Source organism: Mobula hypostoma, chromosome 6 (genome assembly GCF_963921235.1).
Source record: "Mobula hypostoma chromosome 6, sMobHyp1.1, whole genome shotgun sequence".
In the NCBI taxonomy this organism is placed as follows: Eukaryota; Metazoa; Chordata; class Chondrichthyes; order Myliobatiformes; family Myliobatidae; genus Mobula; species Mobula hypostoma.
The window spans coordinates 182,354,017-182,370,239 of NC_086102.1; the positions used below are offsets into that span (position 1 = coordinate 182,354,017).

At 41.8% G+C, this 16,223-nt stretch overlaps 1 protein-coding gene across 3 annotated transcripts in view; it reads right to left on the reverse strand.

Moving 5' to 3' along the window:
- abcb11a (ATP-binding cassette, sub-family B (MDR/TAP), member 11a) overlaps nt 1-16,223 on the reverse strand; it is a 113,089-nt gene that overhangs the window by 11,219 nt on the left and 85,647 nt on the right. For all 3 annotated transcript variants that reach the window (XM_063052376.1, XM_063052374.1, XM_063052375.1), the window contains exons 20-25: nt 13,175-13,339; nt 12,977-13,081; nt 9,596-9,757; nt 4,858-5,061; nt 4,511-4,752; nt 3,384-3,540 (exon numbers count right to left, since the gene is read on the reverse strand). In XM_063052376.1, the coding sequence (XP_062908446.1) occupies nt 3,384-3,540; nt 4,511-4,752; nt 4,858-5,061; nt 9,596-9,757; nt 12,977-13,081; nt 13,175-13,339 (1,035 nt within the window). The remainder of the gene's footprint in view (nt 1-3,383; nt 3,541-4,510; nt 4,753-4,857; nt 5,062-9,595; nt 9,758-12,976; nt 13,082-13,174; nt 13,340-16,223) is intronic.

Below are 16,223 nucleotides of genomic sequence, written 5' to 3' on the forward strand. Positions count from 1 at the left end.
GGTTGATGATTAATCTGAAAATCAGAAAAAACTGCTAATGCTGGTAACCATATATAGAGACAGAAAGTGCTGGAAATATGCAGGGGATCAGGCTATCTCTGCAGTTTGGGGAATTCAGGATTAAACGGTTTATTAAAAAACCGAGCTAGGTTTCTCAGGCAATTAGAAAGGTTAATGGCACATTAATCTTCATTGCAAAGAGATTTGAGTACAGGAATAAAAGTCAAGTCAAATTCAAAGTAAATTTATTATCAAAGTATGTATATGTCACCATATCAAGTTCAGGTTTAATTGTCATTCGACTATACATGAATACCCATGAATACAGCCAAATGAAACAGCATTGTTCCATGGTCAAGGAGCAAAACACAGTACCAATAGTCACACACAGCACAAGACACATATAGCACATATAAGGCAGCAGTAAAATACAGTCACGGAAAAAATTAGTCCAAGTCTGAGTCCATGAATATTGCAGCACAGCTCTGTTCACGTTGTTTGTCAATGATTGGATAATGGAATTGCTGGCCTTGTGGCAAAGTTCGTGGATGATACGAGGACAGGTGGAGGGGTGGGTAGTGCTGAGGAAGCAATGTGATTGCAGAAGGACTTAGACAAATTGGAAGAAATGGGCAAAAAAAGTGACAACTGAATACAGTGTTGGGAAATGTATGATAATATATTTTGGTAAAAGGAACAATAGTACAGACTATTATCTAAATAGGGAGGAGGTTCAAATACCAGAGGTGCAGAGGGACTTAGTGCAAGATTCCCAGAAGGTTAATTTATAGGTTGTCCGTGGTAAGGAAGGCAAATGCGATGTTGGCATTTACTTCAAGAGGAATAGAATATAAAAGCAAGGAGATAATGAAGAGCCTTTATAAGACACTAGTCTGGCCACACTTGGAGTATTGTCAACAGTTTTGGGTCCCATATCTCAGAAAGAATGTGTTGTCATTGGAGAGAGTCCAGAGCAGGTTCAGGAGGATGATTCTGGCACTGAAGGAGTTAACTTACAGGAGCGTTTGGCAGCTTTGGGCCTGTATTCACCGGAATTTAGGAGGATGCATGGGGATTTCATTGAAACCTACTGAATGTCGAAAGGACTAGATAGGCTGGATGTGGAGAGGATGGGAGGATGGTGGAGTATCCAGAGCTAGAGAGAACAACCTCAAAAATGAGGGGCAACCTTTTAGAACAGAGGTAAGGAATTTTTTTAACGAGCAGGTAGTGTACCTGCAGAATGCTTTGCCACAGACTGCAGTGGAGGCCAAGTCTATGGGTATAGTTAAGGTGGAAGTTGATCATTTCCTGATCGGTCAGGGCATCAAAGGATATGGCGAGAAGGCAGGTGTGTGGGGTTGAGTGGGATCCAGGATCAGCCACGATAGAATGGCGGAGCAGACTCAATGGGCTGAATGGCCCAGTTCTGCTCCTAAGTCTTAAGGTCTTATGGTCTCATGTTGAATGTCAGTACAGGTTTGAAGGTCAAATGACCTACACCCCTTCCCAGTTCTTATGACTAATTAAGGAATATTTCTACACACAAAAGTGATAGATGTTTGGAATTCTTTCTCATTTGATGGCTCAATTGATAAAAGGACAACTTTTTTTAGGAAGTGTTGCTTGCTCAGAAGTTTTTTTTTGTTTATGATAGACTGCTTGAAGCCAAATACAAATATATTTTCAGACTACTTATATCACCTAGGAATTTGGACAAACAAGAAATTAATTTTTATTGATTATAATTGCGTAACGGTATTGATGCTTTGCAATGGTTCAATTAAGCTAAAAATGTTTCATTGATGATTTTCCTTTGTACTCAGTGTCTGAGGCTTCTCGCTTATGAGTCCAACAATAATCAGCCAGCATTGATGGATTCCAGTTGCCCCGATACTATTTCTCCATGACCACGATGTCCTGGTGAAACCTTTCACCATGTTTATCACTGACAGTGCCAAGATTTGTGGGGAAGAAGTCTAAATGGGAATGCAGGAAATGAATCTTTAGTTACATGTTGCACTTTTTGGTTTTGTATGCTTGAAGTGTGTTGTATGCTTGATGCACGTAGTTTGGTGCTCTGTAGTTGCCAAGAAAATTATCAACAACATCCATGAACGGCTTCCATGCGACTTTCCCTGGTGCCACTAGAAGTTCTCCGAATTGCCTGTCACTGATGATCTGTTTGATTTGTGAACCAGCAAAAATGTCTTTCTTAATCTTGGGATCAGTTATTCCGGGAAACATCTGTCTCAAATATGAATATACTTCACAGAAATTTATAGCCTTTCGGTAAAATCTGTCCTGCCATGCAGCGTCTGCTTTGCCTTAGTATACCCAGGCATGCCTGGCCAAGATACAAAACATTCCAGCTTACATTGTTAGCAGCATTTTAATTGACTTGAATTATGAATTGAAGCAACAAATATAGGTGATTTCTTAATAAATATTGTGTGATAGGGAAATATCATGGAGATTTTCATGCTCAGCAGCCCAAAATACACCCAACAGTATTCAGGAAGCAAAATCTTTGTTGTACAGTGTATTTTTAAGTGTGAGGTTGATATTTTTTGATTAACCAGTGGTTTTAAGGGATATGTGAACTAAGACATCAGCCACGTTCTTACCAAAAGGCAGAATAGACTCAAGGAGATAAAAGGCCCAATCTACTTCCTATGAGGGGTGATTGATTAAGTTTGTGGCCTAAGGTAGAAGGAGATGAGTTATACAGCTCTTGTTACATGCACATGCAGTTCAACTCTTTCAGTGATTATGCCGAAAGTTTGAAGTTAATAACTAATCTCCTTCTACCTTAGGCCACGAACTTATCAATCACCCTTGGTATATCCTTTATTCTGTTTTAGATTCCAGTTTCTGCTGTCTTTTTTTGTCTTCTTATTATTGCCCTTAACAGAGTGAGTGAGTGAGGCCTCCCTCAGTCAGCGTTGACCATGAATGTTACATCCCAGCTGTCTAGATACACAAGCCTGGGCAGTACGATATGGAGAGCAAGCTGTTGCCCATGTAGCAAGCTCCCCTTCTCCATGCATCTGATGAAGCCACAGGAATGGCAGAGGCTGATGCAGTCTGGCACCAGCAGCATCACAGGAGTTGCAAGTTGATGTTGAACTCAAGGTAGGATGGCCTTAGTGCTTCAGCTCCAGAATTTTCCCTCAGGGTTTACTCCTGAAGTGTTCCCCTAAGGCAGCAGAGGTTTGAGATCAGAGTTTTCCTTCTCCTAGATAAGCTGCCAACCATGGCTGTCGAGCCCCATCTGCCAGAACTATTTTCATTAAAACAGTTAAGTGTAACAGTAATGATATATGCAGCACTATTTTGATACTACGGCCTAGCCGACTACCAACAAAAGGTTGTTACAATACCCATTTTTCTCCTTCATTGCTGTAGGCACTGATTTCGGGAACACGATCAATCAGCTGGAAAAATCGCGCTGCTGCTATTTTTGCTTTTGCATAGTCTGGAGTGTACGAAGAGGCTCTTCCCAGTGCTGTCCCACTTGTTACAATGGCAGAAATCACTCTGCAGTAAAATAATATTGATCGTTTTAAAATGATGAAACCTTGTACGTTACACATGAATCAAAGAATCACAGAGCAATACAGTATTGTGCAAAAGTCTTGGGCACATATATATATATAACCAGGTTAACATTACACAGAATGCTGGCAGAACTCAGCGTGTCAGGCAGTATCTATGGGAAAAAAGACAGTGACGTTTTGGGCCAAGACCCATCTTTAGGACAGAGAGGGAAGGGAGGAGATGCCCAAATTAAACAGTGGAGGGAAGGAGAAGGAAGACTAGCTATAAGGTGATTGATGAAGCCAGTGGGTGTGAAAGGTCAACGGCTGGAGAAGGAAGAATGAGACTGGAGAGAAGGGTGGACAGTAGGAGAAAGGGAGGGAGGAGGGGACCCAGAGTGAGGTGAGAAGAAGAGAAAGGTCATAACGTGATATAGTCAGGGCACCTAAGACTAGCTAAGTATAGCTAGGGTGCCTAAGACTTTTGCATAGTACTGTATTTGATAATGTGGAGCAGAGAGTGAGTTTGTAAATCTGGTGGGAGCACAGGATGTTGGTAACAGTGAGGGGGGAGCAGTGCAGGGGGGGTCATGGGTTCAGACACACCCAGTCGTGAGACACCAGCCAAGTTCATTTGATTCCAAACATTTGGTTTATTGATTATTACAGCATGTTTCTCTGGAGCTTCCCGCTCCCTTCCCTCTCTCTTCCCCTTTTCCCAATCATGATTCCCTTCTCCCTACCCCTTTCCCACTCTCAGTCCACAACAGAGCCCGGTATCAGAATCAGGTTTATCATCACTCACATATGTCATGGAATTTGCTTTCTTTGTGTGGCAGCAGTACAGTGCAATACATAAAATTACTACAGTACTGTGCAAAAATACTAGGCACCCTAGTTATATACATGTGTGCCTAAGATTTTTACACACCACTATACAATTTTTAAATTATATAATGGCGGAACCTTACCTGAATACAATGCTGAAGTGAAGGCTTTCAGCAACAACCAAATAACCACCAAATCTGTATGATGCAGCATTGGCCAAGAAGATTACAGACTGAGCAAAACCAAAGCACAAGCCATAAACATTGGCTTTCTTAATCGCAGCTCGGTAAGGGGCCTCAAGTTGTGCCTCATACAGTTGCACAAACATTTGTTCTTTTGCCACACCAGCTATGGTTCGGATGTTACTCAGTGCTTCACTGGATATCTAAAGAGCAAGAGGATGTTGGCATGAGAGTTTGTTCATTTGGTGGTGGCGGGGGGTGGGGGGGACATCTAACATTTAAATAAGATCATCTGAAATATACTGTACCTGGCCAGCAACTTCAAGGGCCGCTTTGTCCTGGTTTGCAAATCCTGTTAACATCCTGGCTTGCAGAGCACCAGAGAGCACCAGAAAAGGCAGAAAGCAAAGTATAACTAGCGTTAGCTTCCAGCTGAAGTAGAAAGCAATGATCAATGACACTCCTATGTTGCTGAGAGAATTCACTATCATTCCAATCTGAGTTCCAGTTGCCTGAGGGAAGAAACAATAGAAACGTAGTTATTGGGGTTACATACAGTTACCAATTTTCAATTATATAATCATTTTTCAAACTAAATAAAATTCTTTATCCTGACTATAGCATTGATGTAGAATTGATTTTCAATATAAAATAGATATAATATTTAACAATCCACGGTAGCATAGTGGTTAGTGCCACACTATCACAGCCCGGGGCATTGGGGATCAGAGTTCAATCCTGGTGTCATCTGTAAGGAGTTTGTACATCCTCTCTGTGGAACGTATGGGATTTCTCTGAGTGCTCTGGTTTCTTCCCAAAGTCCAAACATGTACCGTTGAGTAGGTTAATTGGTCATTGTTTCCTGGTGTCATGGATTCTTGATTACCTGACTGGCAGACCACAGTACGTGTGCTTGCAACACTGTGTGTCCGACAAAGTGATCAGCAGCACTGGGGCTCCAAGGGGACTGTCTTGTCTCCCTTTCTCTTCACCATTTACACCTCGGACTTCAACTACTGCACAGAGTCTTGTCATCTTCAGAAGTTTTCTGATGACTCTGCCATAGTTGGATGCATCAGCAAGGGAGATGAGGCTGAGTACAGGGCTACGGTAGGAAATTTTGTCACATGGTGTGAGCAGAATTATCTGCAGCTTAATGTGAAAAAGACTAAGGAGCCGGTGGTAGACCTGAGGAGAGCTAAGGCACCGGTGACCCGTTTCCATCCAGGGGGTCAGTGTGGACATGGTGGAGGATTGCAAATACCCGGGGATACGAATAGACAATAAACTGGACTGGTCAAAGAACACTGAGGCTGTCTACAAGAAGGGTCAGGGCCGTCTCTATTTCCTGAGGAGACTGGGGTCCTTTAACATTTGTCGGATGATGCTGAGGATGTTCTACGAGTCTGTGGTGGCCAGTGCGATCATGTTTGCTGTTGTGTGCTGGGGCAGCAGGCTGAGGGTAGCAGACAGTAACAGAATCAACAAACTCATTTGTAAGGCCAGTGATGTTGTGGGGATGGAACTGGACTCTCTCACGGTGGTGTCTGAAAAGAGGATGCTGTCCAAGTTGCATGCCATCTTGGACAATGTCTCCCATCCACTACATAATGGACTGGGTGGGCACAAGAGTACATTCAGCCAGAGACTCATTCCACCGAGATGCAACACAGAGCGTCATAGGAAGTCATTCCTGCCTGTGGCCATCAAACTTTACAACTCCTCCCTTGGAGGGTCAGACACCCTGAGCCAATAGGCTGGTCCTGGACTTATTTCCTGGCATAATTTACATATTATTATTTAATTATTTATGGTTTTATATTGCTATATCTATACTCTATTCTTGGTTGGTGCAACTGTAACGAAACCCAATTTCCCTCGGGATCAATAAAGTATGACTATGACTATGACTATTGTAAATTGTCCCGCGATCAGAATAGAGTTAAATCGGGTTGCTGGGTGGTTTGGCTCAAAAGGTCAGAAGGGCTATTCCCCACTGTACCTCTCAATAAATAAATGAAACAAAGTGGATTTTCAAAGGATGTACGGTGGCAAGGAACATTAAAATGGTGATGAATTCTGCAGTATAAATGAACAATGAAGACACACACTACAGTGTAAGCACAACTCAGAATTCTGCTGAGCATCTATGGCCACAAGAATAAAATTCTTAATGTTTTTAGGACAAACTCTTTCTGCATTGTGATACTGATATATTATTAACTGATATTATCTGTGTAAAACAGCTTACACATCCACACTCTGTACTATTCAATCCATTTGATAGAAAAGAAAGAAAAACACATTTAAAAACATTTATATTGTCCTTTTCAAGCCTGCATAAAGACACCTCATAACCAACAAATTGTAGAAAAGTTGCTGGATAGGTTATCAGGATGTTGAAATTTGTGGATACATGGTTGGGACTTTAACTTCTAAAATTAAACAACTTTAGTTTCCATGGATTTCGAATTGTAAAATTTCTTAACCTTTGCTCCACACTGTCCATTTCTAGCTTTAACAGGCATGGACAACTTGTTCATAATAGATGAATCCTTCAAAATTTATATTACTATATGATTTAGAATTAACTGCAAGTTTAGCTCAAACATGAGTTAGCCAGACCTTAGGTATCCATCCATGTAAGGCAAGGGTTCATAACGTGGTGTCCTCAGAGGTCTGTGAACTTGGTTGGGATAAAATTTGCATCTTTATTTTCACTAACCACTAGTTGAAATTTAGTATTTCCTTCAATGATGAATGTAGGCAATAAATTATTGTAGTATTAGCAATATCTGTGACTTTGTCACCAATAGAAATCAGATATTTTCATATCACATTACAGTTGTTACAAATATCTCAAAATATTGTTTACGGCATTCTCATCACAAGTTCAAAATGAGGTAGTTATTGATCCGCTGCTAGGTCGAACGTAATTGCTGCTGACATAGCCGGCCAACTATCGGGCAGTCCTGTGATTGGATGTCCAACATGGCATGCGTGTTGCTTTGTCAAAGACCACCCCTCAGCTTGATGTTCTTATTCAAAAACACCAACAGTCTTCACACTGATATGGCTTTAAAAAATAATTTTTAATTTTAACTTGCCAATATTTTAAATGTATAGTCTTGTTATTTAATAAAGAAGCACATATATTACTCTATCACAAATTTGTTTTTGATATTTTGATAACTGTATTTCCATGTAATTGGTTTATTTTGTAAACCTGTGTCTTTTATTTTATATTGATCGTGTGGATACTCAGAGGCTTTTTCACAGGGCTGAAATGGCTAGCACGAGAGGGCACAGTTTTAAGGTGCTTGGAAGTAGGTACAGAGGAGATGTCAGGGGTAAGTTTTTTATGCAGAGAGTGGTGAGTGCTGGCGACGGTGGTGGAGGCAGATACGATAGGGTTTTTTAAGAGACTCCTGGACAGGTACATGGACCTCAGAAAAATAGAGGGCTATGGGTAACCCTAGGTAATTTCTCAGGTAAGGACATGTTCGGCACAGCTTTGTGGGCTGAAGGGCCTGTATTGTGCTGTAGGTTTTCTATGTTTCTATATATTTAAATACATTATTCTGAGAAGGGATCTCTAGGCTTCACCGGACTGCCAAAGGGTTCATGGCATGAAAAAGGTGAAGAACCCCTTATCTAAAGGGAGATAAGAGCTTGCCCTCTTACCTGCTGAACCTTGTTTACTTGTTTCACCCATGCCTGTATTTAGTATGTTTTTATGAATTTGATTTCCTTTCCTGCTTCTTTTCCTCAATGTGTTTTTTTTAAATTTACCACCAAACTCCTGGCTGATATTGTGGTCTTTAAATCCCTAGTGGAGTCTGTTCAGTATCATTCTCCTCTTGCCACTTTCTGTTGGGGTTTTGCAACGTCTTGCAAAAATCTGTGCAGGCGATATCATAGGCATTACTTATCCCATCTCCTCAAAAAATTCAAACACGGGTTAAATTTGACCTTCCCAAACTACTTTTTGGGTCAGATTAAGCCATGTCTTCCTGAAGTATAAATTATACAGTCCTCTGGCTTTTTTCTTATAATTTAGCTAAGTATATGTTTAATTTTTCCTTAAAGCTGTTATAGCCAGGGGCCAGAATGGAGACAAGCTCCCACCACGTATTAAATGCTCCTAATGACATGTGCCTCAAATAGCCTCTGACAACCATGTCCAAGTCCTGGCCTTCATGTGTGGCTTAACTACTAAGCCCAGTGGAACCATTTTTATTGACAGGAGAAGGAGCAAAGGTGGCTTACTGGTGCCTTAAAACCAGTCGCTTTGGGCAGATGGGAATCATTAGCTGTAGTTGTCAGTTTATCTTGGAGAAGGAAAACTCTGATCTGAAATCTGCGCTGCCTTGCAGCTATATCCACTGATGGGGAAGGCTTCAAGAGTAAACCCTGGCCCTGGCACTGGCCAGGCTTGTGTATCCAGTCAGATCGCATGTAACATCCATGGTTGACCCTGACTGATGAGGGCCTCATATGTTTAATTATTTTCTCCCTGTATAATCAATAATACCTTGGTAACACTATGCTCACAGGCAGAAATGTTGGAGCATGATGGACAGGGCCTCCTCTTTCCTCGTTTCCCTTATCAGGCTGGACAAATTGCATCAGAGGCTTGTGATTCAATGCTCAGAGTGTTTTAAACCAACCTGGGGTCTACGGACTCCTTGCTTAATGGTAATGGTCCACAGCATAAAAAAGGTTGGGAATCCGTGTCCTAAACACTTAATGTTCCTTTATTTGACCCAAGCCAGGGATGTAATGAACCCAAATTTAACTCCAACACAATTCTCCAATACAATTTGTCCATAAGATTAAATTAATGACAACTATCTGTCCTCCAGTTGCTATTAATTTATTCTTGTGGACCTGATGTCAGAGAAGTTTGGGTTTCATTCCCACCCAACTTCCATAGAGTTGCGATCCTTTTTATTGATTACAATCATCTTTTTTCCAAGTCTTTAAGATTTATATTGAAATAATTTTTACTTCTTAATCTTATTGACATGAATTACCATGGCTTACCCCTTGAACCTGTGACGCATCTGTGGCCAGCCTTGTTGTTAATGTCCCAGGGCTATTCTTCCGATCATCGAACCAGCCAATTTCTTGTCCTAACATGGCCTGGAATCCCAATTTCCTCAATCTCCGTGTCAGCAGTTCACCAGATTTCGCAAAAAAGTAACTCTTGTTAAAGAATGTACAAGACATGGTTACTATTAAGCTTTCAGATAACACTAAAATAGATAATATTTTATCCTGTTAAAGATGGTGCTGGCAGTACATGCCATCGCTTTGTGGGTAGCAAACAAAAACCACTAACTATTCTATTAATTATACTTTTCTTGGACTACAGTTACTGTACCCACAGCCTATAATTTTCCTTTTGGGGTTGTGCTTTTGAACCTTCTGTGCATCTTGGTGTTTTTGCAGTATCCCGAAGAATTTGGTGAACTGAACTTTCAAGAGAACAGGTACTGCCATGGCAGCCATTGCTAGAGTGGATTTAGGGCCAGATTGAACTGGTGGGGCCTGGGCTGGAGAGCAATAAATGAACTGATGTTTAGCCAATTTAAGAGCTGAGCCAGATTAAAAAGATGAAGGTGTTGATGCTGAGGGCAAAATATGAATTGATGGTTAGCTCACTACTCCATGAGCCTTTGCTCACCTCAGCACTAAACTGGCTCCACGGATGTGACCTGCAGCCATTGGCACTCGTCTCAGCACTGAACTGGCTCTGTGGCTGTGGCCTGCAGCCATTACACTCACCACAGCACTAAACTGGCTCCACGGATGTGACCTGCAGCCATTGGCACTCGTCTCAGCACTAAACTGGCCCCATGGCTGTGGCCTACAGCCATCACACTTGTCTCAGCACTGAACTGGTTCCGTGGCTGTGGCCTGCAGCCATTAGGCTCCTGGCCCAGCTACAGCGCCGAACTATCTCCGTGGCTGTGGACTCATTTCCAGGGTCTCTGTAGTTCATGTTCTGAGTGTTATTTGTGTACCTTTTTATTGCTTGCACAAATTGTTCTTTTATTTTGCACATTGGGTGTTTAATGGTTTTTGTTGCGTGTTTTTTAATGGGTTCTTTTGTGTTTCTTTGTTTTGTCATTGCCTGCAAAAAGAGCAATCTCAAGTCTGTATATAGTATACATACTTCGATAATAAACGTATATTGTACTTTGAATGAAGATGGTTGTCCAAAATTTAAAGAGGCATCTTGATTATCTAGATACGAGGACCAAGGAAAGGCAAATGGCATTCAATAAGTTTGAGCTGTTGCAGTTTGGGAAGTTAAGCCAGGGTAGGACTTCCACAGTGAACAACAGTATCCAAGGGAGTGTTGGAGAACAGAAGGACCGAGGAGTACAAAGACATACAGTAGCTCCTTAAAAGTGGCACCACAGCTAGACAGGGTGGTGAAGAAGGAATCTGACGTGCTGGGGTTCAGTCAGGGCATTGGATATAGGATTTTGGACAACTTTTTGCAGTGGTACAAGACATTGGTGAAGCCACTCTTGAGTATGGTATATAGTTTTGGTTGCCATTCTAGAAAAGATGTCATTAAACTGGAAAGAGTGCAAAAAAAGATTTACAAAAATCTTGCCAGGAGTCAAGCACCTGAGTTACAAGCCTGAATTGGGCAGATTAAGACTTTATCCTCTGGTGTGTGGGAGACTTGTGGGGGTGGGGGGAGTGATGAGGGGTACCTTGTAAAGGTGTATAAAATCCTGGACATAGAAAGGGTAAGGTTCTTTAAGGTTGTCATAGCCAGGGGTGATAGTGGGACAAGCTCCCACTACCTATCAGATTCATGGAGAGAAGGAAGCTTGCTACATGGGCAATAGCTTGCTCTTGCTCTCCATATTGTACTACCCTGGCTTGCATATCTAGACAGCAAGGATGCAACATTTACGGTCGACCCTGACCAACGGTGGCCTCATCAACATTAGATAGGGTAAATGCACAGTCTTCTTTTTACCTCAAAAGCTAGAGAGCATAGGTTTAAGGGGGAAAAAGATTTAAAAGGGACCTGAGTGGCAGACTTCTCATGTGGAGGCAGGTGGTTATATGCACTAAGCCGCCAGAAAATAACTCCCAAATGTAGAGCATCTCATGGTTCTGGGTCTCTACTCACTGGAATTCAGAACAATGAGAGGGGATCTCATTGAACCCTATCGAATGGTGAAAGGCCTCGATAGAGTGGATGTGGAGGGGATGTTTTCTACGGTGGGATAGTCTAGGATGAGAGGGCACAGCTTCAGAGAAGAGGGACATCCATTTAGAACAGGGATGAGGAGGAATTTCTTCAGCCAAAGTGGTGAATCTGTGGAATTTGTAACATAGACAGCTGTGGAGGCCAAGTCAATGGGTATATTTAAGGCAGAGGTTGATAGATTCTTGGTTAGTCAGGACATGAAGGGTACAGGGTGATGGCAGGAAGAGGGAAAATGGGCCAGCCATGATGAAATGTTGGAGCAGACTTGATGGGACAAATGGCCTAATTCTGCTTCTATATCTTATGGTCCTACTGTCTTATAAAGTGTTTGAGGCAGGTACAATAATAATACTCGAAAGACATTTGGACAGGTATGTGGATAAGAAAGGTACAGAGGGAAACACACTTCCTACAAGAGAACCACAACCTTGTCGTAGGGTTTGGAGGTTTGCATGCCTCAATGAAGCAGAGAGCTATGTTGGCTGGGGTCTGGGTCTTGGGCTTTGTTTCTTGGTAGAGTAAGGCCAAGTAGGTCAAAGGGTAGAGGCCAGACTAAGAGTGGTCCACTGGGCCTCCAGGCTTGGAGGTTCAGCTCAGGGCTAACAACACTGGCTGGTCAAAAAATTGTCACAGAAACAGCAATGAAGAATCTTAATCTGTGTGCGACGATATGGACAGACAAAGATGGAGGATCTTTACCTACTGCCCGTTACATCGTTGGCATTTAGGCAGCAATGGAGGGAAACCTGGATAAGTTGTTGGGCATTGTGAGCCACTTGTACTGTATTCTAGAAGCTAAAGCTAATATTTGGTGGCATGAAATTAAGTACAATTACATTGTATAATAAAATTGAATATATTACTGTTGTTTTGTTTGGCAGTATCCATGTCTGCCGTTAAATGACCATAAACTTGACTTGATATTATATCTCGCTGGATTACAATCTCTCAGGAAAGTTGACAATGTTTTCTGAAAGGTCACAGGAATGGTTCTGTGGACAATGAGAATCTTATGCATCTGTAGACATTGAAGATAAGACATTTTCTTAACTTGGAGCGGAGAAAACATTTTCATACACCTAACCCACGCTACATTCGATCTTCTAGGCCGCAGAGTACAAAGCATTAATGAGAACAGAAAGAAACAGCAAGGACATGCTGGAATCAGTTGTGACAAAATATACCTGCAGGAACTGTGTTACGAATGATACAAGTCCAACGATAACAAAAAACATGCATATTGAATTGATTTGATTTCTTTTTTCTTCTTCATTTTGCAGCGAAAATGTCTGGGGGTCATAAATGGAATAATAGTTAGCTGAAATTTGGACTGTCCAAACTGAACTAATGTTAAAGTGGAGGGGAGGAAAAAAGCTTCTTACCCCAAGAATCTGGCTGAACAATAGTGCATAAACTGGATTAACTCCACCGTTAACCGCAGCACCAAGTGAACCGAGCAACATGTAAGGCCATTCATGAACATTATATTTTAGAATTCTAGTTACTGGTGCTGGCTCTATGTTTTCTTCTTCCTCTTCCCCTGTGACCTTAAGGTAAAATAAATACATTTAGACAATAATTAAATTGGTTTAGATTACATTTGAAGGCAATTTATTTGATGGCAGATATAGCAAAAAATACAATGATATTTCATAATATCATTGAGTAAAGGGAGCTCTTTGCTGGCAAAAAAAATACAAATGAGCTGAATACGGCTATAAATTGAATCAAACCCCATACAAGTTCAATGCTTCTTTGCATTGTATTCAATTGTGAATGAAGCACAATTGAAACAAACTAATAAAATTTCATGGCCGTAGAACGTGACTCAGTAACCCTTGATATATGATGATCTGCATTTTTGTTTTTTACTTGAGGATTTATAAAGCATAAAATAAGATCCTGGAAACAAGAACAACAGGAAAAAAAGATAGTGATATATTAGAATGCCAGGGTTGTCATAATGAAAATGCAGTTAAAAAGGCACAGTAGTGTTGTGGTTAGCACAATGATTTACAGTACCAGCAAGCTGGGTTCAACTCCCAGTGCTGTCTGTAAAAACCTTGTACGTTCTCCCTGTGACTGCATGGGTTTCCTTCCACAGTCCAAAGATATACCAGTAGTAGCTTAAAGGGCTGGAGGGCCTATTCTACACTGTATCACAATAAAGAAATAAACCCAGAACTGTCAGAGGTATATCCTTGGTCCCTTTATTTATCCACACTTCTCCTCCATCAGTGCCCCCCCCCCACCTGTAACTTATAAATGACTTATTTTCTCACTTTAGAATCGTGTTAAAGTCTTCAACCTGAAATATTAACTTTCTCTTCTTGCAGATACTGCCTGTCACGCTGAGGTTTTCCAGTATCTTCTGTTTTTATATGAGATCCTAGTTGTCTACCTTGTGGTAAAACGTAAAGTCAAATTCTTATAAGGGTCTGTTATAAGGGACAGAAAGGTTGGAAAGACTCCTTGATGCTACAAGTTGTATTGGAGTCCAGGACTGTCAGTGTCATGTCTTCTCTGGAATTTAGCAGATTAGCTCATGTCCATAAATCTATAAGACATAGGAGCAGAAATAGGTCATTTGGCCCATCGAGTTCTCTGCTATTTCATCATGGCTGATCTAATTTTCCTCTCAGCCCCAATGTCCTGCTGTCTCCCCTTATCCCTTCATGCACCAACTAATCAAGAATGCACCAACCTCTGCCTTAGATATACCCAACGGCTTGGCCTCCACAGCCAGCTGTGGCAACAAATTCCACAGATTCACCACTATTCCTCATCATCTCTATTCTAAATGGACGTCGTCAATTCTGAGGCTGTGTCCTCTGGTCTTTAGACTCGTCCACCATGGGAAACATCTTCTGCACATCCAATCTATCGAGGCCTTTCAACATTCGATAGGTTTCAATGTGATCCTCTCCTTCCCGCGCTCCCTCCCCCATTCTTCTGAATTCCAGAGGGTCAAGGCCCAGAACTATCAAACGCTCCTCATATGATAAACCTTTCAATCCCAGAATCATTTTCATGAACTCCTTTGAACCCTCTCCAATGTCAGCACATAAACAGCCCTAAACTGCTTACAATACACCAAGTGAGGCCTCACCAGTATCTTATAAAGTCTCAACATTACAAACTTGCTTTTATATTCTAATCTTCTTGAAATGAATGGCTTGGGTATGGCACCCACTCTTGTCTCTGTTGTCATCTACCTCTCTTTATTATTTGGTGAGACTGATCGAAAGAGCTGTGGGAAAAAGAATGCCGGATGTTTCCATTGGGTGAGAACTGCAAATAAAGGCCAGGGAAAGGGATGCTGAAGTAGACCAGAAGTGTGCCAAGTGTGGTGACATAAAAAGAAGCCAAAACCAGAAATGTAGTACAGTCAGTAGATTAGATTAGATTAGATTAGATTAGGAGGACACTCAGTCCTCGTTTACTGTCATTTAGAAATGCATGTATTAAAAATGATACAATGTTCCTTCAGAAAGATATCACAGAAACGCAGGACAAACCAAGACTAAAACTGACAAAACCACATGATTATAACATATAGATACAACAGTGCAAAGCAATACTGTAATTTGATAAAGAGCAGACCATGGGCATGGTGAAAAAAAAAGCCTCAAGTCCCGATAGCCCCATCATCTCACGCAGACGGTAGAAGGGAGAAACTCTCCCTGCCATGAACTCCAAGCGCCGCAAACTTGCTGATGCATTGGAAGCTCCCGACCGCAGCGGACTCTGAGTCGTCCGAAAACTTCGAGCCTCCGACCAGCCCTCCAACACCGAGCACCGAGTACCATCTCTGCCGAGCGCTTTGACCCCGTCCCGGCCGCCGAGCAACAAGCAAAGCCGAGGACTCGGGGCCTTCCCCTCCGGAGATTCTGGATCACACAGTAGCAGCAGCAGCGAAGCAGGCATTTCAGAAGTTTCTCCAGATGTTCCTCCGTGCTCTTACGTCTGTCTCCATCAAAGCAGGATTGTGCACGGCACCCTACTTGACAGATAACAGATATTGACCAGAGTGGCCATTGCGAACTGCGTCGCGCCGCCATCTTCTCCTCCTGCCTCTGGATTCTGAGTGGAACTGAAAAGAGCTTATTCTTGCAAGCAGAGTCCAATTTTCCACTAATACAGGGGTTCCCAACGTGGACTCCACAGACATCTTGGTTAATGGTAGGGATCCAATGCATATAAAAGGGATGTGAGCCTCTGCTTCTTTCAGCCACCTTGTATTCTGGTTGTTCTATTATTGTCCCACTTTCAGGCACTTAAGAAATACAACCCAATTTATCTGTGCTTTATGTAGTGCAATTACTAGGTTTTAACACTGCAAAGTCAGTTAACAATGCCTAGTTTTGATTCATTGACCTGAAGGAACACACTCAACGGTTCAGGAGCAGCTTCTCCCCCTCTGCCATCAAA